This window comes from Paramisgurnus dabryanus, chromosome 5 (genome assembly GCF_030506205.2).
Source record: "Paramisgurnus dabryanus chromosome 5, PD_genome_1.1, whole genome shotgun sequence".
NCBI classification, from domain to species: Eukaryota; Metazoa; Chordata; class Actinopteri; order Cypriniformes; family Cobitidae; genus Paramisgurnus; species Paramisgurnus dabryanus.
In genome coordinates, this window is record NC_133341.1 from 12,676,638 (window position 1) to 12,695,969 (window position 19,332).

General features: G+C 38.1%; 1 protein-coding gene across 3 annotated transcripts in view; it reads left to right on the top strand.

The window, feature by feature from the left end:
* rasgef1ba (RasGEF domain family, member 1Ba) overlaps window positions 1-19,332 on the top strand; it is an 87,496-nt gene that overhangs the window by 65,839 nt on the left and 2,325 nt on the right. For 2 of the 3 annotated variants that reach the window (XM_065266739.2, XM_065266740.2), the window contains 12 exons: window positions 5,446-5,628; window positions 6,344-6,466; window positions 6,651-6,788; window positions 10,030-10,242; window positions 10,404-10,478; window positions 11,530-11,625; window positions 12,060-12,162; window positions 13,354-13,433; window positions 15,850-15,945; window positions 18,020-18,115; window positions 18,373-18,496; window positions 19,185-19,257. In XM_065266739.2, coding sequence (XP_065122811.1) covers window positions 5,446-5,628; window positions 6,344-6,466; window positions 6,651-6,788; window positions 10,030-10,242; window positions 10,404-10,478; window positions 11,530-11,625; window positions 12,060-12,162; window positions 13,354-13,433; window positions 15,850-15,945; window positions 18,020-18,115; window positions 18,373-18,496; window positions 19,185-19,257 — 1,400 coding nt within the window. Of the gene's footprint in view, window positions 1-1,307; window positions 1,562-5,445; window positions 5,629-6,343; window positions 6,467-6,650; window positions 6,789-10,029; window positions 10,243-10,403; window positions 10,479-11,529; window positions 11,626-12,059; window positions 12,163-13,353; window positions 13,434-15,849; window positions 15,946-18,019; window positions 18,116-18,372; window positions 18,497-19,184; window positions 19,258-19,332 lie in introns of those variants that run through there. The other variant, XM_065266741.2, reaches the window with a different exon arrangement.

A 19,332-nucleotide genomic window follows, 5' to 3' on the forward strand; every position in this document is an offset into this window, starting at 1 on the left:
TCTGCTGCAATTCATAATGAATTATGTCTTCTTATACAGAGGTTGCATAACTGTTGGCCCATTGTGGAAGTGTTAGATGTGAGATATGTGAATATATTTTCCAGCATGCCGCTCATATTCAGATGTGTAAGTTTATTCAGGCTTACATTATTTGACAGTCTTATCAAAGAAATGAACTTACATCCTCATTTTCACACCGCGTATGAAGAATCTTCTGTGATGTAGATTAGATGATTCATGCATGTCCTTCAAATTCCTGCTTTCAGTTTTCTTATATGAATCATTATTTTGAAGTCAACAGTGTAGGTGATTGGAATGTTTTTTTCCTGATGAATCAATTTGTTAAATGTATTGAAGTGCAGTTAACAGACCTCCTGAAGGTGAGAGAGGTGATGACCTCACCACCCTTTGACCTGCAATGAGGGGGAAAATGTTTCTGTGTACTGTTTCAGATATTCACTGTAGCGTCTGGGGTGGGGTTCACAGTTTCAGTGAAAATTCATGCCATCCTGATTGTTTCTTATGTACTATTAAATGTAAATAGCACATTAGCTAAACACAATAGCAATTCTAATTCTAAAGTCTATTTAAATACAAATTTTGTAAATTAATGTAAACATTTCAAAAACTGCTAGCTAAGATAATGCATCTACCAGGTTCAACGAGGCAAATTTGTTTACCTTTCGCTATATCTTCAATGCAAGACAAGGAATTTCTCTATAGTCTTCAAAACATTTCCTTAATAAACTATTCTTAACATTATACCATACTACTGTAGATTATACTGTGCATTACTATACTGTTGGCTAAATCTAAAAACTTTTACTTGAATACTTGAAAGGAACATTACTTTTTTTCTCTATCCCTAAACAGGTGTCTATAAGTAGGTTCATGATAAAATGATGTAAACTGAAAGTAACTTGTTTAGCACTTCTCATGTTATTGCCTAATGCGAATTATCCATCTTAAATACATTTTTATTTTTTATTTTTTTCTATTGATACATTTCATTTCCTAAATTATCAGTGTTGTTAAGATTAAAAATACCATCATGCCTGTGTGTATTTAAGGGAAAGCTAATTTCATCTAGTTCGCGGTAATTGCAGGGATTTTCTAGTTTCGCTGTAGTTCAGCTCTTGTTTCACTTGTCTTTTTCGGGGGAATTTTCATGGATGCTAGCGCAAACTGATGGGCGGGCGCGCTGGCATGCACGCTGTTGACTTTTGCTGGCTGCTGATTGGCTGACTATCATTCTACAGCTCCGCCTATTATCATTTACTATTCGCGCGCTCTCTGTGTATCTGCGCACTCGCCAGAAATAGAGAGAAAGAGAGAGGACAGCGCGTCTCACAGATATTGGATATATATTTTTAAGCTCACGAGCTTGGATGACAGTCTGTATTCATATGATATTGGAATACGCACGGTTTGTCAGCGTGGCTTAGAACTCGTTTATTTTACAAAGGTTTATTTTGTTTGTGATTGTATGTGCGGAGGTTCATCGTTTAAAGGGAAACTTGTGCACGAGTGATCTACAAGCGCTGCTTCACTTATTGTCGAGGTGAGAATCTTCAGCAATCTTTAATGCAGATTTATTTCACAGCCTGGTTTGCATGCATTTATTTTTGTTTAACTGCAGAACCAGTTTCGTGTCGTTGTTTACAAAGCGTTTAAGTTATGTGTTTTAAGTCCCTAAATCAAATATTCGGCGCTTTTCATTAGTTTTATTTATTTTTAACCTGGTCTGGATATACAGAGTTATATTTATGTCAGTGAGGTGTTAATTTATTGTTTGAGTTGACATTGCTGAAATGCACTTAACAGTTAAATACTAGGCTACTTTAGTGTGTTTATTATTGTAATTACTTTGTTTGTGTATGCTTTATGAAGTAATACTGTTGTACACTTTAATATTTACCATTGTAAAGAATTTTACTACAATTTACTACAGTAGCCTATACAGTTTATTATAGCAAGTATACTACAATGTTTATTAACGTGGGTTAAAACGATATAAAACTGGCTAATTAAATAGTGTGCGTGTACACAATTGGAGTAGTTCGGTATTTTATTTATTTAGTTACTTGTTTAGTTTAACTCGTTAATTTGATTAATTAGTTTTGCTTGTTGCAGAGAAGGGGATATATTAGTCTTGTTGTGGATGGTTTGATTTTTGCAGTGTCCTGTTGATTTTCAGAAGATCATCATTACCCATGTCCCATTATTAAATTAGCAAGCTATTTTTAGATTTAAAGATGTAAGCAGATTGTCTTCTCTGCTAGATCTGTATTGTCTAAACATCAACTGCTTTACATGTTAAAAAACTTATTGTCTCACAAGGTGATTTTACCAATTATATATATGAGGCATTGTGGAAAGAAATGTCTGGGACTCTTAAATTCTGCTGATCTGCATCAGGTCATAGGATTTAGCTTCACTTTGCCCTGTTATTACCATAATGGGGGTCTTGCAGGTAGCTCAAAATACTTTTGCAGAGAGATGAACACTATGCCCAGCCAGCCAAGCCCTTTATTTACTCAAACACACTTGAGTAGTTTTAGTGAGACTACAGCTCCCTTCCCCCACCTTACACACACACACACACACACATATACACACGCACACCTGCTCTTTCCCAAGGCTAACATTTAACCCACTTAGTCATAAACTAAGATACAGATTAATTCTATTGCTGAATACATAGAGAGAAGACAGTGACATCATAGATTACCTTCTATGACAGAGCCTTGGGAAGACTGTGACATCTGTATTTTCTTATTTCATTGCATTCAAACATGAAACATTTTTGTTTTTCTTTGTACACTGTATTTGTTATTGCCCACACAGCCATTAGGTTTTTCTCTCGAAGATGAGACATTCAGCTGAGACATTAGCTTTTAGAGTGGAGACATGATGACCACAACTGGAGGAGTGTGAGAATAATGTCCTTCTCTTGTCATCACAGCAGTTTTCAGTTCTCCCTACTTAGTGTCTAGGTTACAATGATAAAGTCTTGATCCTTGTTTTTTTTCTGAGATAATACGACCTTAAGAACAAGATAAGAGTGCGAAAGCAACTTTACTGCTCGCAAAAACACGCAGATGAGCTTGGCACAGTCTGTGATGCGAATGGAGTTTCAAAACAATCTATAATAAATAGCTTGTGTTGTTTTGTTTAAATGGGACATTTCACAAGACTTTTTAAGATGTCAAATAAATCTTTAGTGTCCCTAGAGTACGTATGTGAAGTTCTAGCTCAAAATACAATACAAATAATTTATTATAGCATGTTAAAATTGGCAAATGGACTAAATGGCCGTGGTTGGATAGTGCAGATTAAGGGGAGGTATTATCCCCTTCTGACATCACAAGGGGAGTCAAATTTCAATGACCTATTTTTTCAGATGCTTGCAGAGAATGGTTTACCAAAACTAGGTTTACTGGATATTTATTTATTGCATTTTTAGGTGGATAGATGCACGGGAGACGCAATTATAGCGCTTAAAAAAATCAGATTTTCATGACATGTTAACCTTATCTGTTTGTATCTGAAGATTATAGAGTTTACTTATGGTGCTTGATGTTGCCTTTCTATGTTTGAGTAAACCAATTTTGATACAGTGACATAGTAATCAACAATATCCAACATGTGGGTGGGGCTGAGTGTTTTCAGCTTTTCATTTGTCTAAATGCCGTCATACAAAGATGCCAAATAATCAATAGTCACAATAAAGGCTGTGGCTAAGACAGTGCAGTAGTTCTGTGAACGCAGGGATCTTTTTGTTTGCTTATATGCTATACAGAGCCTGCGGTGAAGTCTGTGGTCTTAGCAAAGCGACCGTGTTTGTTTAAGCATGAGAAGGGAGTAGACATGTGGCCAGCCTTACTTGACACCTGCAACCAAAAAGTAAACACATCCAGATTCTTTGCTACTAATTAGCTTCAGCTTTGTTTTTACGCTTTCAGGATCAGACCGGGCCGCAGCTGGTGTGCCTAAACAGTTTGAAAAACAGCTCTCTTTTATCTGTTGCAGATTTGCATCGCAGCCTCAGGGCTTTGCTATTAGGGCTGCATGGACAGATGCGCAGGGATTCTGCATTTTGGGCTGTAGTGAAAAAACAGAAGTTTCAGCAAATGCTGACACAGTTGCCCATTTCAGAGAAATGAAATGAAAAAATCAGATTTTTTAATAGCGTGGTTTCACGAAGTGTCAGTCATGGAGAACTTGACAAATGGTCAATTTGTGGTGATGAGAGGAAAGTCACTCCTGACATAATTTGGTCTTCCTCATTTTTTATCTCATTGACATGCTCAGATGGTATAACACATGGTAAAGCAGATGGGTGTGGGCGATTGCTGCTTTGACCTCTTGCTCTTCCATTTTGATGCTAATGCACATGGTTTTATGTAGGAGGTCTCCATAGGGGAGGATATTCGGCATCATGCAACTCCCACTCCCCCCTTCGCACACTCCTGTCCAACCCTGGCACCCAGACGCCCGCGGCTAAATGTGGGCCTGAATAGGCAGGCGACCATTAAGGCCGCACATTGTTTGGGGTGTCCCTTGGCGCCCCGTGCCGAGGGTGTGAATGCCTTCATTGAGAGATACATATGTGCTCCGGGGCTCACGGCTGTCTTTAGGAATTTGCCTGTTCACATAAAGTCATAGACTGGGCTATTAAATGGCACCAAAGCTCATGGTGGCAGGCTGAAGATCAGGAGATCTTTCGACATGCATGAAACCATAGAAGTAGGAGGCGTAGAGACAATGTGAGCCAAAGCTTATTGTGTGGGTGAATATCTGCATGTGGCTGGATATTACTTCTAGCTAATACTGACTCATAAGACTGTCATCTGTGATGGGCCACGTTTTGCTTTTTAGGGGAAAATAAGAATCGTTCTTTTCAGAAGCAACGGTTTTCATAGATCATGTTTGTTCGTATCATATCCGTACTTAAAGGGAGCTTTGTTTTATATGTCCACGTGAAGCAAAAGCACCATGAAGATTAATTTGTTCTGCGAAGTTGGCACGTGTGCGACCACCAGTACTGTACGTTCAGCTGTTTGTAGCTATTATGCTGGATTAGAGCGTGAATGTGCCATTGGAGTGCTCTCGATCTCTGCCCAGTGTCTGAAATAACCGAATGGAGATTTAAGCAAGAGTTCTCTCAGGCTCAATCAGAAAGGTGTTTGCACATTGAGATTAATCGTGAAACGTTCGTCCCCAAGAGTCGCTCATCCGAGGAAGAGTAATTTTCCACTCAGCTTCCTGTAATGATACTGGGGACCTTTTGTTTTACACAGAAGTAAACAAAAATTTCAGAATGAGCAGAGAAGGATCACCAAAAATAACGGATCGGTTCATGTGTCACTGTTTTGTTTTCGATTGCGTTTGGTTTTATCTGAGGCTCCACACTGATGTGTTTCTTCATGCCCCCTTTACCAGGACAAAATGCCTCAGACGCCACCGTTTCCAGTGGTGTATGGGTCCAACAGCTACAACAAGAATCTCTACCAGACCAAGGAAGAGGAGTATGAAGGCCTGGATTACCATGACAACAACCTGGTGTCAGGGTCCTTGGAGGCTCTTATTGAGCACTTGGTCCCTACTGTGGCATACTATCCTGATGTGAGTATATAGAGTAAAAGTATTCTGAGTGATTTCTGACATAAAACGTTTTGATATTTTTAATTTATGAGAGGAGTGTCGCCTTGCAGCAGACACCAATAATTGAACCACCTTTTTCAGACATAACCTCCAGAAATATATTTCAAATGGTGTAACCGCCAATTGCGCCAAAGAATGAGAAATATAAAATATTTTATTCACCTTGATGACATATAAGCGTAATCATCAAAAAAAAAAATAAATCATTTTAAATATTAATGCGTTTTTGTAATATTTGTCTTGACATATGCTTTTTTTAAATAATCTTTGACAAATGATGGAAAAATGCATGTAAAAAAATCATATTACACTTAACTAGATGATTATATTTTATTCCACATTTTTTATGAATATATTTATATTTTCACTCAAAAATAAACTAGTTACACCAATTGACACAGACTGGTTACACCACAATGAGATTTTTGCAATTATCCCCCAAATATTTTTTCAAAATGTAATAAACCCATGCATTTTAGACTTGGTCCTTAAAAAAAGAGAATATATGTTAGTAATCTGCACATTTATTTTGAAATTGAACCCTTTTAAATTTACATACAGACACAAATAATTAACATCATGTCATTGACCCTTTAAATACCTGAAAACATTTGAATTGTTTATATTATTTAGACCACCTAACCCTTTATCTCATTTGTTTGACTTGTATCTTCAGAGGACATATATCTTCACGTTCCTGCTCAGTTCTCGTCTCTTTATTCAGCCATATGAGCTGATGTCCAAAGTGTGCCATTTGTGTGTGGACCAGCAGAGACTCAGTGATCCTCAGGCTGATAAGGTAAACCACAAATATCAAATGTATCACCACACAGAGAGACTTCAGTTTACTATATTGTAATTAAAGATGTTTTACAATGATAAGTAACTTTAGGAGTCTGAAGCTAGCAAACACCTTAGACAAGTAGTTTGGAATGACAGTTTTGTTGTACTTTTATGTAAATGTTTATTGGTTTTGTCCGCAGACGAGAGTCAGAAAAATCGCTCCCAAGATCCTGCAGCTGCTGAGCGAATGGACAGAGACATTTCCATATGACTTTAGGGATGAGCGCATGATGAAGAGTCTAAAGGAACTAACACATCGACTGAGCACTGGAGACGAAGTGAGTCCCAAGTGTCATGCGATAATTTTAGACAAAACAATGTGCTTTTATTCGAGGAAATGTCAGCTAAAGAGCAACGCTTTGTTAAAAATCTTCTGAAAGGTGTGAACGCTTGCGTCAAAGCCATTAGCGTTTCTTAAGAGTGTCTTTTGTACCACTGTTAGCGCAAGCGAAGTAAAACACCTTTGCATAAGGCATAGCATGACTTCTTTAACATTGAGACGTAGGACTTAACACATAAGGTGAGAAGAATGTCAACACCTGGGCATTGGGGGGTGGGATTCACTTTTTAGTCCAAAAGTGGTTTGACGAGAGAAGAAAGACGAAAGCTCTTTTGTGTAACTGCTTTTGTCTCTACTGATGCTCCTCCACAAGCTGCATTTAAATAGCTCCATTAGCGCTGACTCGTATGTTACAGACTTACTGGCAGAGGTTTATTTTTAAAAGGGACTTTTTACAACATCTGCGATAACGGGATATATTCATGTTATATATAAAATTGGCATAAATCAAACTTACAAGGCAAATAAACAAAGCGGCACTCTGACTGTTCCATTCAAATTTTTTAAAAGTCGGTTGCACCTTTATCACCTTTCCATTACGTTTATGTCCTTTTAGCATCTGTCAGCCACAGCCCAGCGTGTCACTTCCTTTTAAATTTGGTTAAATCATCCCACTGGGCATTTTTCCCTTTTTGCCCACAAACTATTTTTAGCAGGAACACTTGATGTTGTTAGTGTACCGAGAGAGTAAATGGAAAAGAGATGAGCATGTGGTAGGCTAACATTAGCGTAATGACTAACAGCATGGAGCTAGTTACAATGAAGGACAGCAGATCTGATTTTGGTGACTCATTTTGTGTAGTAAACACATGTGTGACTATTGATCTACTTCATCCGGCCATAGAAGATCGATGACCTTCTGTAGCCCAGCTAAGGTTTATGAAGGAAATATGTGCGGTGTTAAACCACCTTCTTAATCAAGTGAAAGGGGTTGATAAGCTAATAAGACCAGATGTACACACAAAATACGACAGAAAATGTATAATAGGGGTCAAACTGTCTTTGGCATTTACACAATTCATCGCCATAAAGTTTAAAATAAACTCGGCAGGCCCAATGGCCCTGCATCTGCTACATGAGCAGGGCGTGTGATACAGTATGTGTTGTTTTGACTGTCTGGTAGATTTTAATCTGTGGACGAACAAGAACCGTCTCAAAGCATGAAGAATGCACTCATTCATACCATGGATGAATGTGTTGTCTGTATTATGCAATTTTATATTTGTAATGAACGCTATGTACTGGTTAATGAGAGTTTCTGTACAGTACATTACTCAATAGACACACAATAGACAATAAGGTGTATTTATAGGCAGACGTGTACCCGTCTGATATGATTGGGTGCATTTTTGAATGTCCTCTCCAGTGTTAGGAGCCCATCATAACAAGGCCACTGCGGAGCTGTTCCAGTTAGGACTTTTATGGTCTGACCTCTGCAGCACCTTGTTTGTTTTGACGAGTTTCCCAGCAGTTTGATGATCTACCGTTTACAGCATTCCCACTGCCAGTCCCATAAAAGATCTCAGGCTTTTGGTGGAAGAGCTGGGAATAGATGCTGTAACATCTGCCTCCAGACCACAGTTTGTTCCTCGGCTTCTGGTCGGCTTAGATTGTCATTATGCATGCGGTCTTCTGTATATAAGAAAGGCAGTCTGTGTTACGGTGCACATATGGACACCTTTTGCACGAATTCTGTTTCTTGAGAAAGCAATACAGTGAGATCTGGAGTTTTCAGCTCAGCTTTTGCCACGAAAGCGGCTGTCGTACTTTGCCTTTGGCAAGGTTAAAAATGTCTAGCATCTTTAAGCATGACAAGTGAGTAACCCCCTGCTGCTTGAAAATGTCAACCAGTTATTGCCAAAAATTCATTCTTGAATCTGTTTGGGTGGTGGCAGACATTTTAACATATGGTGGCCCATGAAGAAAGAATGATTAAGATTTTCTGTGATCTTTTATAGAGTTGAAGTGCCTCGTGTCCCTCGTCCTTCAGTACTTTTGGCGTAACTCTCAATAGAACATCAATATCCCAAGTCTTGCATCTACACAATGTGCTGGAGTGCACAAGAATGCAGGTTGTTTTGGGGCGGGAGGATTTATGTCCCTCTAACCTCCCATGAGACAGATTAATGGGCCACTTTTTATTTTCTTTACGTCAAAGCCGAGTGCAGCAGACTGAGAGAAACGGTTTTGAACAAAATCGCTTATTGCTGGCTTTTTGCATCCCACCCACATTGCAAACAATGTTTGAGAGGCTTTATACTTAACTATCTAAACTTTGTATTTGATCTACTAGGGTTCTTCAAAACTACTTGTTCTGGGTTGCCTGAATGACTAGTCTTAGGAAATCATGTGTAATTATAATGACCCTAATGTGCTTATGCGGCATTTACATAATGTGTACTTGCATAATATGTGCTTTAAAGTGCAATTTCTTGTTTTTTATAAATAGTGGAACTGTCTAACACAGGGGTCTCCAACCTTTTTGTGAGCAAGGGCTACCACAATGGATAAAACAATCTGGAGGGATTGTCTACTCAAAACATTTTTGTTTTACTCATTTTTATTTTATTTTGCTTGTTGAAATGTTGTATCATTGTTTAAAATGTTAACATCCATAAAAGAAGCCAAGCTAATATAAAACAAATGTAATACATAAATATTACAATTGAGACTATCAATAGAATGTGTTTTGGGGGGCACCATGTTGGAGACCACTGGTCTAACAGCTGAAACAACATGCTGTTATTTTGCATTTTAAAGCATTGCTGCTAAAATACAGTATATATATATATATATAGAAAATAACTAAGATTTATAATAGATATAATACAAAAATACTTTCATAAAGGTTTTATTTTGGATTCTACAGGGTTCTTGGTTCTATTTGTGAGTCTTTGATGACATGACTGAAGAGCCTTGCTTGTTTGTAGTCCTGCATTAACTACATAGCTTATGTAACATACTTAAGACCCAATCTTAAAACCTTTCCAACTGACCAATCAGGATTAAATACCTGAAAATCCAGAGCTATGAGATCAAATGTTTGTAGGGATGTTTACTTGTACATTCCCCAAGCGTCCTTATCAGTGTGGGACGCATTTTCTGGCTGGTATTTTACTGTACAATAAAAGCATAGTTGTAAATTGCGATTTAAACTCATATAATTTTTCTCTCTGCAGCTTTATCGTAAAACAGTTCAACAGATGACTCAAGCATTGATCCGTAGTCTCACCACGCTCAGCCAGTATGAGGAAGCCCTGGCCAAGATCAACTCCTCTGTGACCGACAGACTAACTGTGCTGAAGACCAAACCTCAGTCTATTCAAAGGGACATACTGACCATCTGCAGTGACCCTTTCACCCTGGCACAACAACTCACACACATAGAACTGGTAAGAGAAACGGCATGACCTTAAATTCCTCCACTGTCACCTGACCGTTGGGTTTGCATTGATTTATTTACTTAGTCAATAATCTGTTAAGACGGGTTAATACTCTAAAGGTGACTGTTACGTAATAAAGTTTACACTGAGGTCAACCTTATTTTTTTCAGGAAAGACTGAGCTACATCGGACCAGAGGAGTTTGTTCAGGCGTTTGCCCCGAAAGACCCCCTTGATAACGGCAAGGTAACAATCGCTTCTCGTCTGTGGTCAACGAGGTCAACTAAAAATAAATTGAGTGCAAATGTTTCGTCTAGCCCTCACTTTGACAAAAACAACAAATATCTGACTCGGATAAATCAATACGTACAATATTATGTTAACCCCGAGGGTCAACCCGGTGTCACAGTGTTCACAGCACATTCCTCACACCCACGTCTAATCTATCGCCGTCTGAGTTGAGTTCTTTTGTGGCCAAACCCAAGCAACTGCTTTCTCACAATAACCCGCCAAAAGTTTGCTCAGCCCTGCCTGCTGCAGACCGGTTGCCCAGCAACAGCCTACGGCAATGTCCATACTGGTCTCGTTTCTCTTTTGTTCAGGAGGGTCCTTGTGTACGGCCGTAGTTCTCTGATGTTGTCCGTCAAGCGTAGAGCAGGGTGTATTGGGTATTGTGTGACGGACAGCGCAGTCAGACCTTAGGAATGTGTAGAATGAGAGGGTAAGAGTGACCCGAGCTTTCAGACAGAGTGTCTGCACATACTCCATAAACAGACAATAGTGCCGGGCCAAGCGTGGTGGTCTCCAGGGTAAATGAGTTCTTTGATTGAATTTGCATTGTTGGAGATCATCACTCGTCTCGGATTCCCTTGTTCCTGGGTCGGGAATGCTGAATGTAGATCCTCCTGGCATGCAAAGTTCTATGAGGCCACTTAAAGAACAAAATATTCCAAATAAATACCATTGCCAGGATATGCTTATAATTTGAGGTGAATCTTTTTTTTAATTGCAAACTTGTGAAATCTAGGCTCAGTCCCATAATGAGATTCGAAGCATCAAAGTTCGTTTTCAATCATTGATTTCAGAATTATTTGAAATGGCCTTATTTAGTCAATATTAAAGATATCAAGGCTACATTTCACAAAATGTTCTTTACATTATTAAGTAGAAAACAGTGAATCACAAAAAAATGACTAGCTAGGTTTAACGGACAGGGTCACTTATTAAACTTTCTGCCATGTTTAAGCACCATTGCTTAGTGTAATCGAAATAACCTGTACATTTTTTATTCTTGCAGAGGTGTTTTACGGATCGCAAGAAAGCATGTAACCTTGAAGCCTATGTGGAGTGGTTTAACAGGCTCAGCTACCTTGTAGCGACAGAGATCTGCATGGTAATTATCCACTTAAATAACACGACTACATCAATTGCATGCAAAGTTTTGTTGTAAATACACATGCGTTTTTTTTTCTGGACAGGGCTTATCTTAGTCCCAGACTAAAATGCATCTTTGAGCTGCCTTAACACCTTGCACTGACATATCTTAACATATATCAGTGCCATTGCTTTGTCTCCAGTATTGTTTTTTGTAAGGTTTGTTTGTAAAAACTACTTAAATGTCCTAATATGACTAAGGCCTAGTCCTGGATTAATCTAAACCCTGTCCGGGAAACCGCCTCTTAGTGATTCTAATGTAGTTATAGAATGCATACATTGCATATGATACAAAAAAATGTAGTAATAGTATTACTGTTGCTTTAAAAGCAGAACTTAATCATATTTGTAGCTTTTATGTATGTTTAAATAGTGTTTGGCTTTATCACTCAGCCTGTAAAGAAGAAACATCGTGCTCGAGTCATCGAGTTCTTCATTGACGTAGCGCGAGAGTGCTTCAACATCGGCAACTTCAACTCGCTCATGGCCATTATTAGTGAGTACTTTGACGTCCTTTGCAATGTTGCAATGTCACTTTATTTCTCTACAAATCTATGTTATCTGTTATGTTTCCTTGAGTGTTTTATTTTCCGTCTGTAGCTGACACTTAACACAAAATTACATATACGCATTCTGCTTAACACAGTTTATTATCAAATTATTAAATAATAATTAGCAGTCATCATTCACTAAGTAAAAGGTATCTAGGCCTTTAATACTATCAGCCCACCCAGACCAGTGCCGGCAGAGAATTATGGGTAGGAAAGTGAGGGTAAAAAGAGCCAGGAGACGAGGCAGCTGTTCAGCTTGTGAGAGCTGGAGCAAGGACTCGACATCCCTCAAGCAGATGGTCAGCGCTGACCAATCCAATAGCTCGAGTCTCTCCTTGACTCAATAACAGAGTGGTACTGGAAGGGAGGGAGTAAAACCAGCTGTCTTTCCCCTGGTCATTCCCTGGAGACAAGCCCATGGGCCGGGGCTCTTACACAAGCTCCTCTCCCTGGAGATGGAAGCCAGATATTAAACTCACTAGAAGAGAACAAACAAGTCATGGGAAAGGCTGATCACTGCCTGCCTATGTTTGTTTGAACGCTGCGTACATTGTGTGACGTGAATGGAGCGTCTGCACGTGGATCGGAGTAAAGGATTATTTTCGCCAGTATCATGTTATAAATCTGGGCCTGACACCTGTTAGTACAGACAGATTGTTAATGGCTCTGAAGACTATGAGGGGGTTTTGTAGATGATGTTGGTGCTTTTGTCCAGGCTTTAAGCTGTTGTATCTGAAGTTATTGGGTTTTATACTGTATATCATGTATCACAATTCCTGTTTCGTCCTAGAGATACACAAAAATAAGTAGATAAATGAGGAAATTTTGAATACCTTAATAACATCCATTTGTGATAAATGAAAATGGCCATTGTCATCAGAAACGAAGAACAAACAGGTAGACTTTACCCCTAGTGATTTTTCAGTCAACACCATGACCTCATCTGGTCATCATTGCTGACTTCACAAGACCCTCGGCACTATAAGCTGACCTTATTGTCAAAGGCAAATGATGCTCTGCTAATGCTGTTGTTCCTGTGGGCTTATGGGCTTGACTGCTCCTGGCTATTGAAAAACCGCACCTCTGGCAAAAAAACTGTGTTAATCTGTGTCTGTTTCTCTGTGTCTGTTCTACAGCCGGAATGAACATGAGTCCAGTATCACGGCTAAAAAAGACCTGGAGCAAAGTCAAAACCGCCAAATTTGATATCCTAGAGGTATGTATTACATCAACTTTTTGATGATGGTTGACAAATTGTGTGAATGATCTATACATTTTACTTCAAATTTTAGTTTTAGATTTAGTTTGTGTGGTGCTGCTTTAAATTTACAAATGCAACTTCACCACATGATTCAAACACTGCTATAGCCAAATTTCTGCTTTTGTAACCAATCCACCTCCGGTGAACAAAACATTAATAAACATAAATAAAGTCCTATGTGTATATTCTGTTCTGTTTTTAAATACAAGATTAACCCCTCCATGTGAATCGCCAATAAGAAATGTGTAAAGACCTATAGACAGGTTTCCTTAAAGGACACCCGTTTTTGCAAAATCCACTTTTACAAGGTGTTTCGACATAATGTGAGGACACATTGATAAATATGGCAAGCCATTTTATTCGTTGAGTTCTTGATATCAACAATTCAATTTTCACTAGTTAAAATTTTAATTCTTGACATCAGAAATTAAATTTCTACTAGTAACAATGGCAATTTTTGATATCAACAATTACATTTCCACTAGTAACAATGTTTATTCTTGATATCAACAATTTAATTATTGATATCAACAATTCAATTCTTGATATCTGTAATTGTATTTTCACTAGTGAAATATCAACATAGGCTGCCATTCAAATTCAATTCTTGATATTAAGAATTACATTTCCACTAGTAATAATGTTAATTCTTGATATCAACAATTCAATTATTGATATCAAGATTTAAATGATTGATATCAACAATCGAGTTCTTGTTACTAGTTAAAATGTTAATTCTTGATATCAATAATTCGATTGTCACTAGTAACAATGTTAATTTCTGTTATCTGATATCAATATTATCTATTTCTGATATCAATATAATTTCAGATATCTTAAATGGCTTTCTTACTAGTAACGATCCCATTCATGATATCAAGAATTAAAATTGTCACTAGTGAAAATTGAATTGTTGATATCAAGAACACAACGAATAAATGTTAAAACGGCTTGCCATAGATAAAGCCCCTCCCACTTACAGCCCTGCGTTACCATAGTTTCCACGCTCAGTGAGTTGTACTCTAGTGTACACTAGATACTATTGTCTCAGACTGTATTTTGACTGAAAACGCTCGCTGTCTGTTTGTTAGGAAGTGCACAACTCCGCTGCTACCCGGATAAACAAACTATTTGAATTGTTTCCAATGCTTGGTTACAAACCAAACCGCAAATTTTTGATGACACTCTTCAACAGTGTTAATAAGTCAAAATGCATTAAATAGCTTGAGCTTAAAGTGACCGGTCAAATAGTCGATTATGTAACTATGTGGTTTTGCAGATCACTTTTTGCCCCGTTTAGCATTCTGTTTATTTTTATAAAGCGGTGGGTGGAATTGACTCCCAAGAGTGAGAGGAATGTGTAGGAGCTATTAGGACAACATGAGTGGGAATAACCGCAGTGAATGCAGTGCTGAATGCAGCACTAAAGTCACAGTGTGGCATCATTCCAGTGATTTAGACTGATGCTTCGTTAAGTGACCGACCCCTGCCCCTCCTGACGCATGCATGATGCACAAATCCCCAAACAGTATGGAGTCTAGTTTTTGCCAGTTTTGATCATCAGTGGGCAAGAGGGTTCTTTATGGTCATTATTTTGTAAACCCCAGCAATACTCCATTTGAGTGGGTGTGCAAATGTTTATAAAGCGTTTAGGCAGCCGTTTGAGACGTTTAAGTCTTTAATTTCAAGTCTGCTGACTGTGTTTACTGTCTAGAGGCGGTTTTATTTCAGGTCTTGATATATCTTTAGACACACCAGGGCCTTGAACTTGATATATATACGACTTGTGTATGCGGCACACTTGCACCTACACATGGTTCATTCTAGTCCTGAGGATTACAGGATTTTGATGAATATATACTGTCTGTATGTGTAGTCCTGAGGGAGGTTAAGCTTGTGAGCTCTGTATCCACTTAGATCGCACATCCCTCTCGCTCTCTCTTTTCTTTCTTCTTACTTTCTTTTATCTTTTTTCACCAAAGAAGGTTTGAAGGATAATAATAGGTTCAGCGAGGCACCCAAACCTTGAATATCAAAGTTAAATAGATATCCAATTTAGTCGCTAATAGAGGTTAATTTGCTCACCTGATCTAACTTCAGTATTTGATCTTGTAAAACTAGAATGTGTAGTTTCACCAAAATAACATAACTGCTTCAGTGCTGGTTTAAAATGACCGAGAAACATTGTGAGCATCTCACCTGCAGGCGAAAAAAGTTTAATGAAAATGAGATGCAGTAGATCGTCTTACCTGGTTCCCATGCTTGAATGTCTCTATATAGTGACTCACCTTTGGTTAGATCAGTATTTTTAACTGATGTATTTTGCATAGGCTTGTGCATGAACCATGTTTTTTGTCTCTGTTCTTCTTAGCACCAAATGGATCCTTCAAGCAATTTCTACAACTACAGAACAGCACTGCGTGGAGCCACTCAGAGATCCATTACTGCTCATAGTAGCAGAGAGAAGGTTAATTCACTTTGTTTCTTCTTTGGGAAATTTTCTTTTATTATGGGTTTTCTTACAGAATTGTACCAACATGGGTTTCGTAACAGTGTTTGGTTTGGATGACGCATGCGTACGAAACACTGTTTGATGTAGATTGGCAACAAATTAGCAGCAAAAATACATTACACAGATGGCAATTGGCTTATACAGACTATAAAAGTAATCTTGAAACAAAAACATCATCTAAAGCCATGTTATCGCTCCAATCCAGAATCTTATTTACTCTAAATTGAGGCAACGTCTGGCCTCTTTGACTGAGCATTATGTAATAACAAGGGTCATGGGCCGTATATGGTGGGCTATGCACTGTCAAATGGGACATTTTGTTTCCTTTGGAAAATATGCTCCGTTCACTTTTGTATAACCATGGAAACCGGCCAGCTGACAAAATGTTCTCGCCCAACAACATGACTTGCCAGACACGTTCACATATGACGGGAAAACTCGACATTGTTGATGTTATAATGCAACTGTTTGGGGTGTTTAGATATTTTGCAATTTGTTTGTTTTTGCTAAGCTTCCCAAGACTGGGAGGCTTGTGTGGGTTTGGGTGATGAGACGGAATGTTCCAGTACAAATATGGAATGCTTTCCTTTCTATAAGAGAGACGAGGCTTTTTTGCCTCACAATGACCTTGTCACTTCTTTTCCCCAAATCGGATCTGTTTTGCTTCTGACTAGCTTTGTTGCTTTTAAGATATATGGGACAAAAATAAATGTATGTTCCAAAACAGGAATTTCCACTGTAAACATCTGCAGTCAGGAATGCATTGCTGCTTTCTTAAAGTACTTGCTTGACCGTTCTTGTTTTTGGCCTCTTATTTTGTTCCCTAGTAATTTATAGCACTTATTTTAAAGCAGACTCTGAACAGAAGATTAGTTAATAATACAAAATACAATACTTTTATATAGTACCAACTTTATTTAATTTTACATTTTCGTTTGCTTAGTGCAGGGGTTTTCAACGTTTTTGATGGCAGGGACCCCCATGATGAACCTTTAGCGAGGGACCCCTTTCCTATATACACAAAATTCTATAAAGAAACACTTAAATTGTGTTAGATAATTGTGTAATTGTGAATTTATAAAGACAGCAACTTGTTTATAAAATTAAATAATTTTTTAAAAAGTAATTATGAGTTTATAAAGACAGCTAATTTTTTACAAACTTAAATAATCAGCTACACAGAGGCTTTTTACATTTTTGGCAATTTTGCAATTTTCTGGGGACCCCTTGGAACCTTATGGGGAAAACCTGTAGCTTAGGAGTGCACTGAAATTTGTTTTTAGCATGTGATTTCTTTTTTTTTAAATATGCATCTATTGAAGACACAAATGCATCACAGCTTAGGAGGCAGGTTGTTTTTTTACTTTGTGTCTTGTTAATACAGAGGTGACAGATCGGTATTAGGGCCACCTTTGTTTATCGCTTTGTGTTGTAGAGGAATCAGCTTGTATACCTTGCGTGTTAGTTTAGTTTTCTGCCTCACAAAAACGCCAGCTCTTTCTTCTGTCATACATCCCTGTTATTGCTCTCAGTCTGGTAGATCCAGTTGTGCTATGCCCTGTAGACTTTAAAATGCTCTTGTCAAACAATGTTGTCTTAAGGCTAATTCATACTTATGAACAGGCATTTTTAGCCCTGCCTAAAAACAGTGACGAAATGCAAGGTCGGTTTTGTTCTGCTAAATTGTTTGGTGATATTTTACCCATTCAGTCTCAAATACTTGACGTAGTAGGACAAAGAGCATTTAGACATTTTATTTGAAATACAAACGTCACACCCACACTCTTGCGTGCCAACCCCAACAAACTAAATTTAACACTCTGCATGCATCCTTTACCTAGGGTGCTATAGTTTCATTCCATTGCATAAGTCAGGATTTACTGTGATTTGTTTTTTTAACCCTTAAAAAGCCCGCAAGGCTACCCTAATGCATACATCTCTTTGGTTGCCCAAAACAGTTTTTATGTGTCTGCCTTTTGGTTGGTTTGTACTGTTGTGTAACCTCACGTTCCCATTTTTTGTCTTTCAGATTGTTGTTCCCTTCTTTAGCCTCCTGATTAAAGACATTTACTTCCTCAACGAAGGATGTGCTAACAGGCTTCCGAACGGACATGTCAATTTTGAGGTAATTTCTTCTGTTTTGCTTGGCACCCGGGCGAGCTTAGATTATGCATGGAAACAACCGTCGTCACATTTACTGAGTAACAATAGTTGGTTGAGAAAACACGGTAACATAGCAACAGAAAGATCTAGTTTTAGTTCATTGACGCATGCATCTCTTGAAATCAAGAAGTTTCAAGGGCAGCAATGCAGTGCCCATGTGATTGCAGTTTCATACATGAAAACAAAGGAAATAACAGATTGATTTTGACTGTAACACAGAAATTCTGGGAGCTGGCCAAACAAGTGACGGAGTTCATGACGTGGAAAAAGGTTGAATGTCCTTTTGAGAGAGACCGCAAGATTCTGCAGTATCTTCTGACCGCACCAGTCTTCAGTGAAGATGGTAAGAAGTCCTTTTCAATTAAGGTTATCAACTACATTTGGATATTTTTGTTTACCATAAACTGTAAAAATACCTTTTTGCACTAACATTTTGAAGTTTAAACAAATTAATTAATTATTTAAACTCTCTTGACTAGTAAGGAGTTGGTATGAATAAAAAAAAACTAGTTGATTGGGCTTAAGTTAATGCAACTTTATTTATAGCAACTTTTTTTATATAACTTAGTAATTAATTTTGTTAAAACTTTTTACTGTGTTGATCGCCACCTATAAACTTCTTATGTCCAGCTCAAATCCCCAGACACCGAATAATATTTTGATACTCCTGGTAGATTGATCTAATCCACGTGAATTCAGGCCAGACACTATTGCTGATTAACCAATAGTTTCATGTCTACATTCTATACTGCTTGTTTACAGTTGACGTCTTGTCTAACTAGAGCTTTTCTGCTTACTCATTTTTTGGCAGCCTTGCTTCATAAACCCGTCCTAAAGACAGTTGCCCAATAAGCATGTCTAAAAAAACTAAACTTCAATTACGTGTGTTATGACTACCTCAAGTGTAAAATTCTGTCACGCTGAATAGCCGAGTTACAGACATGATAGCATGGTTTCAGATCGTTCCTCGTGACTGAAAACAGATGTTTGGGTACTGACACACTCGTCTGATCTTGATCATCTCTCAACAGCTTTGTATCTGGCGTCGTACGAAAGTGAAGGACCAGAGAACAACATGGAGAAGGACAGATGGAAATCTCTCAGGTGTGTTTGTGATTCATCACAACCTTTCAAACAGACTGATGATTGACAGCTCTCTTAAAAATGTAAAAATGCATT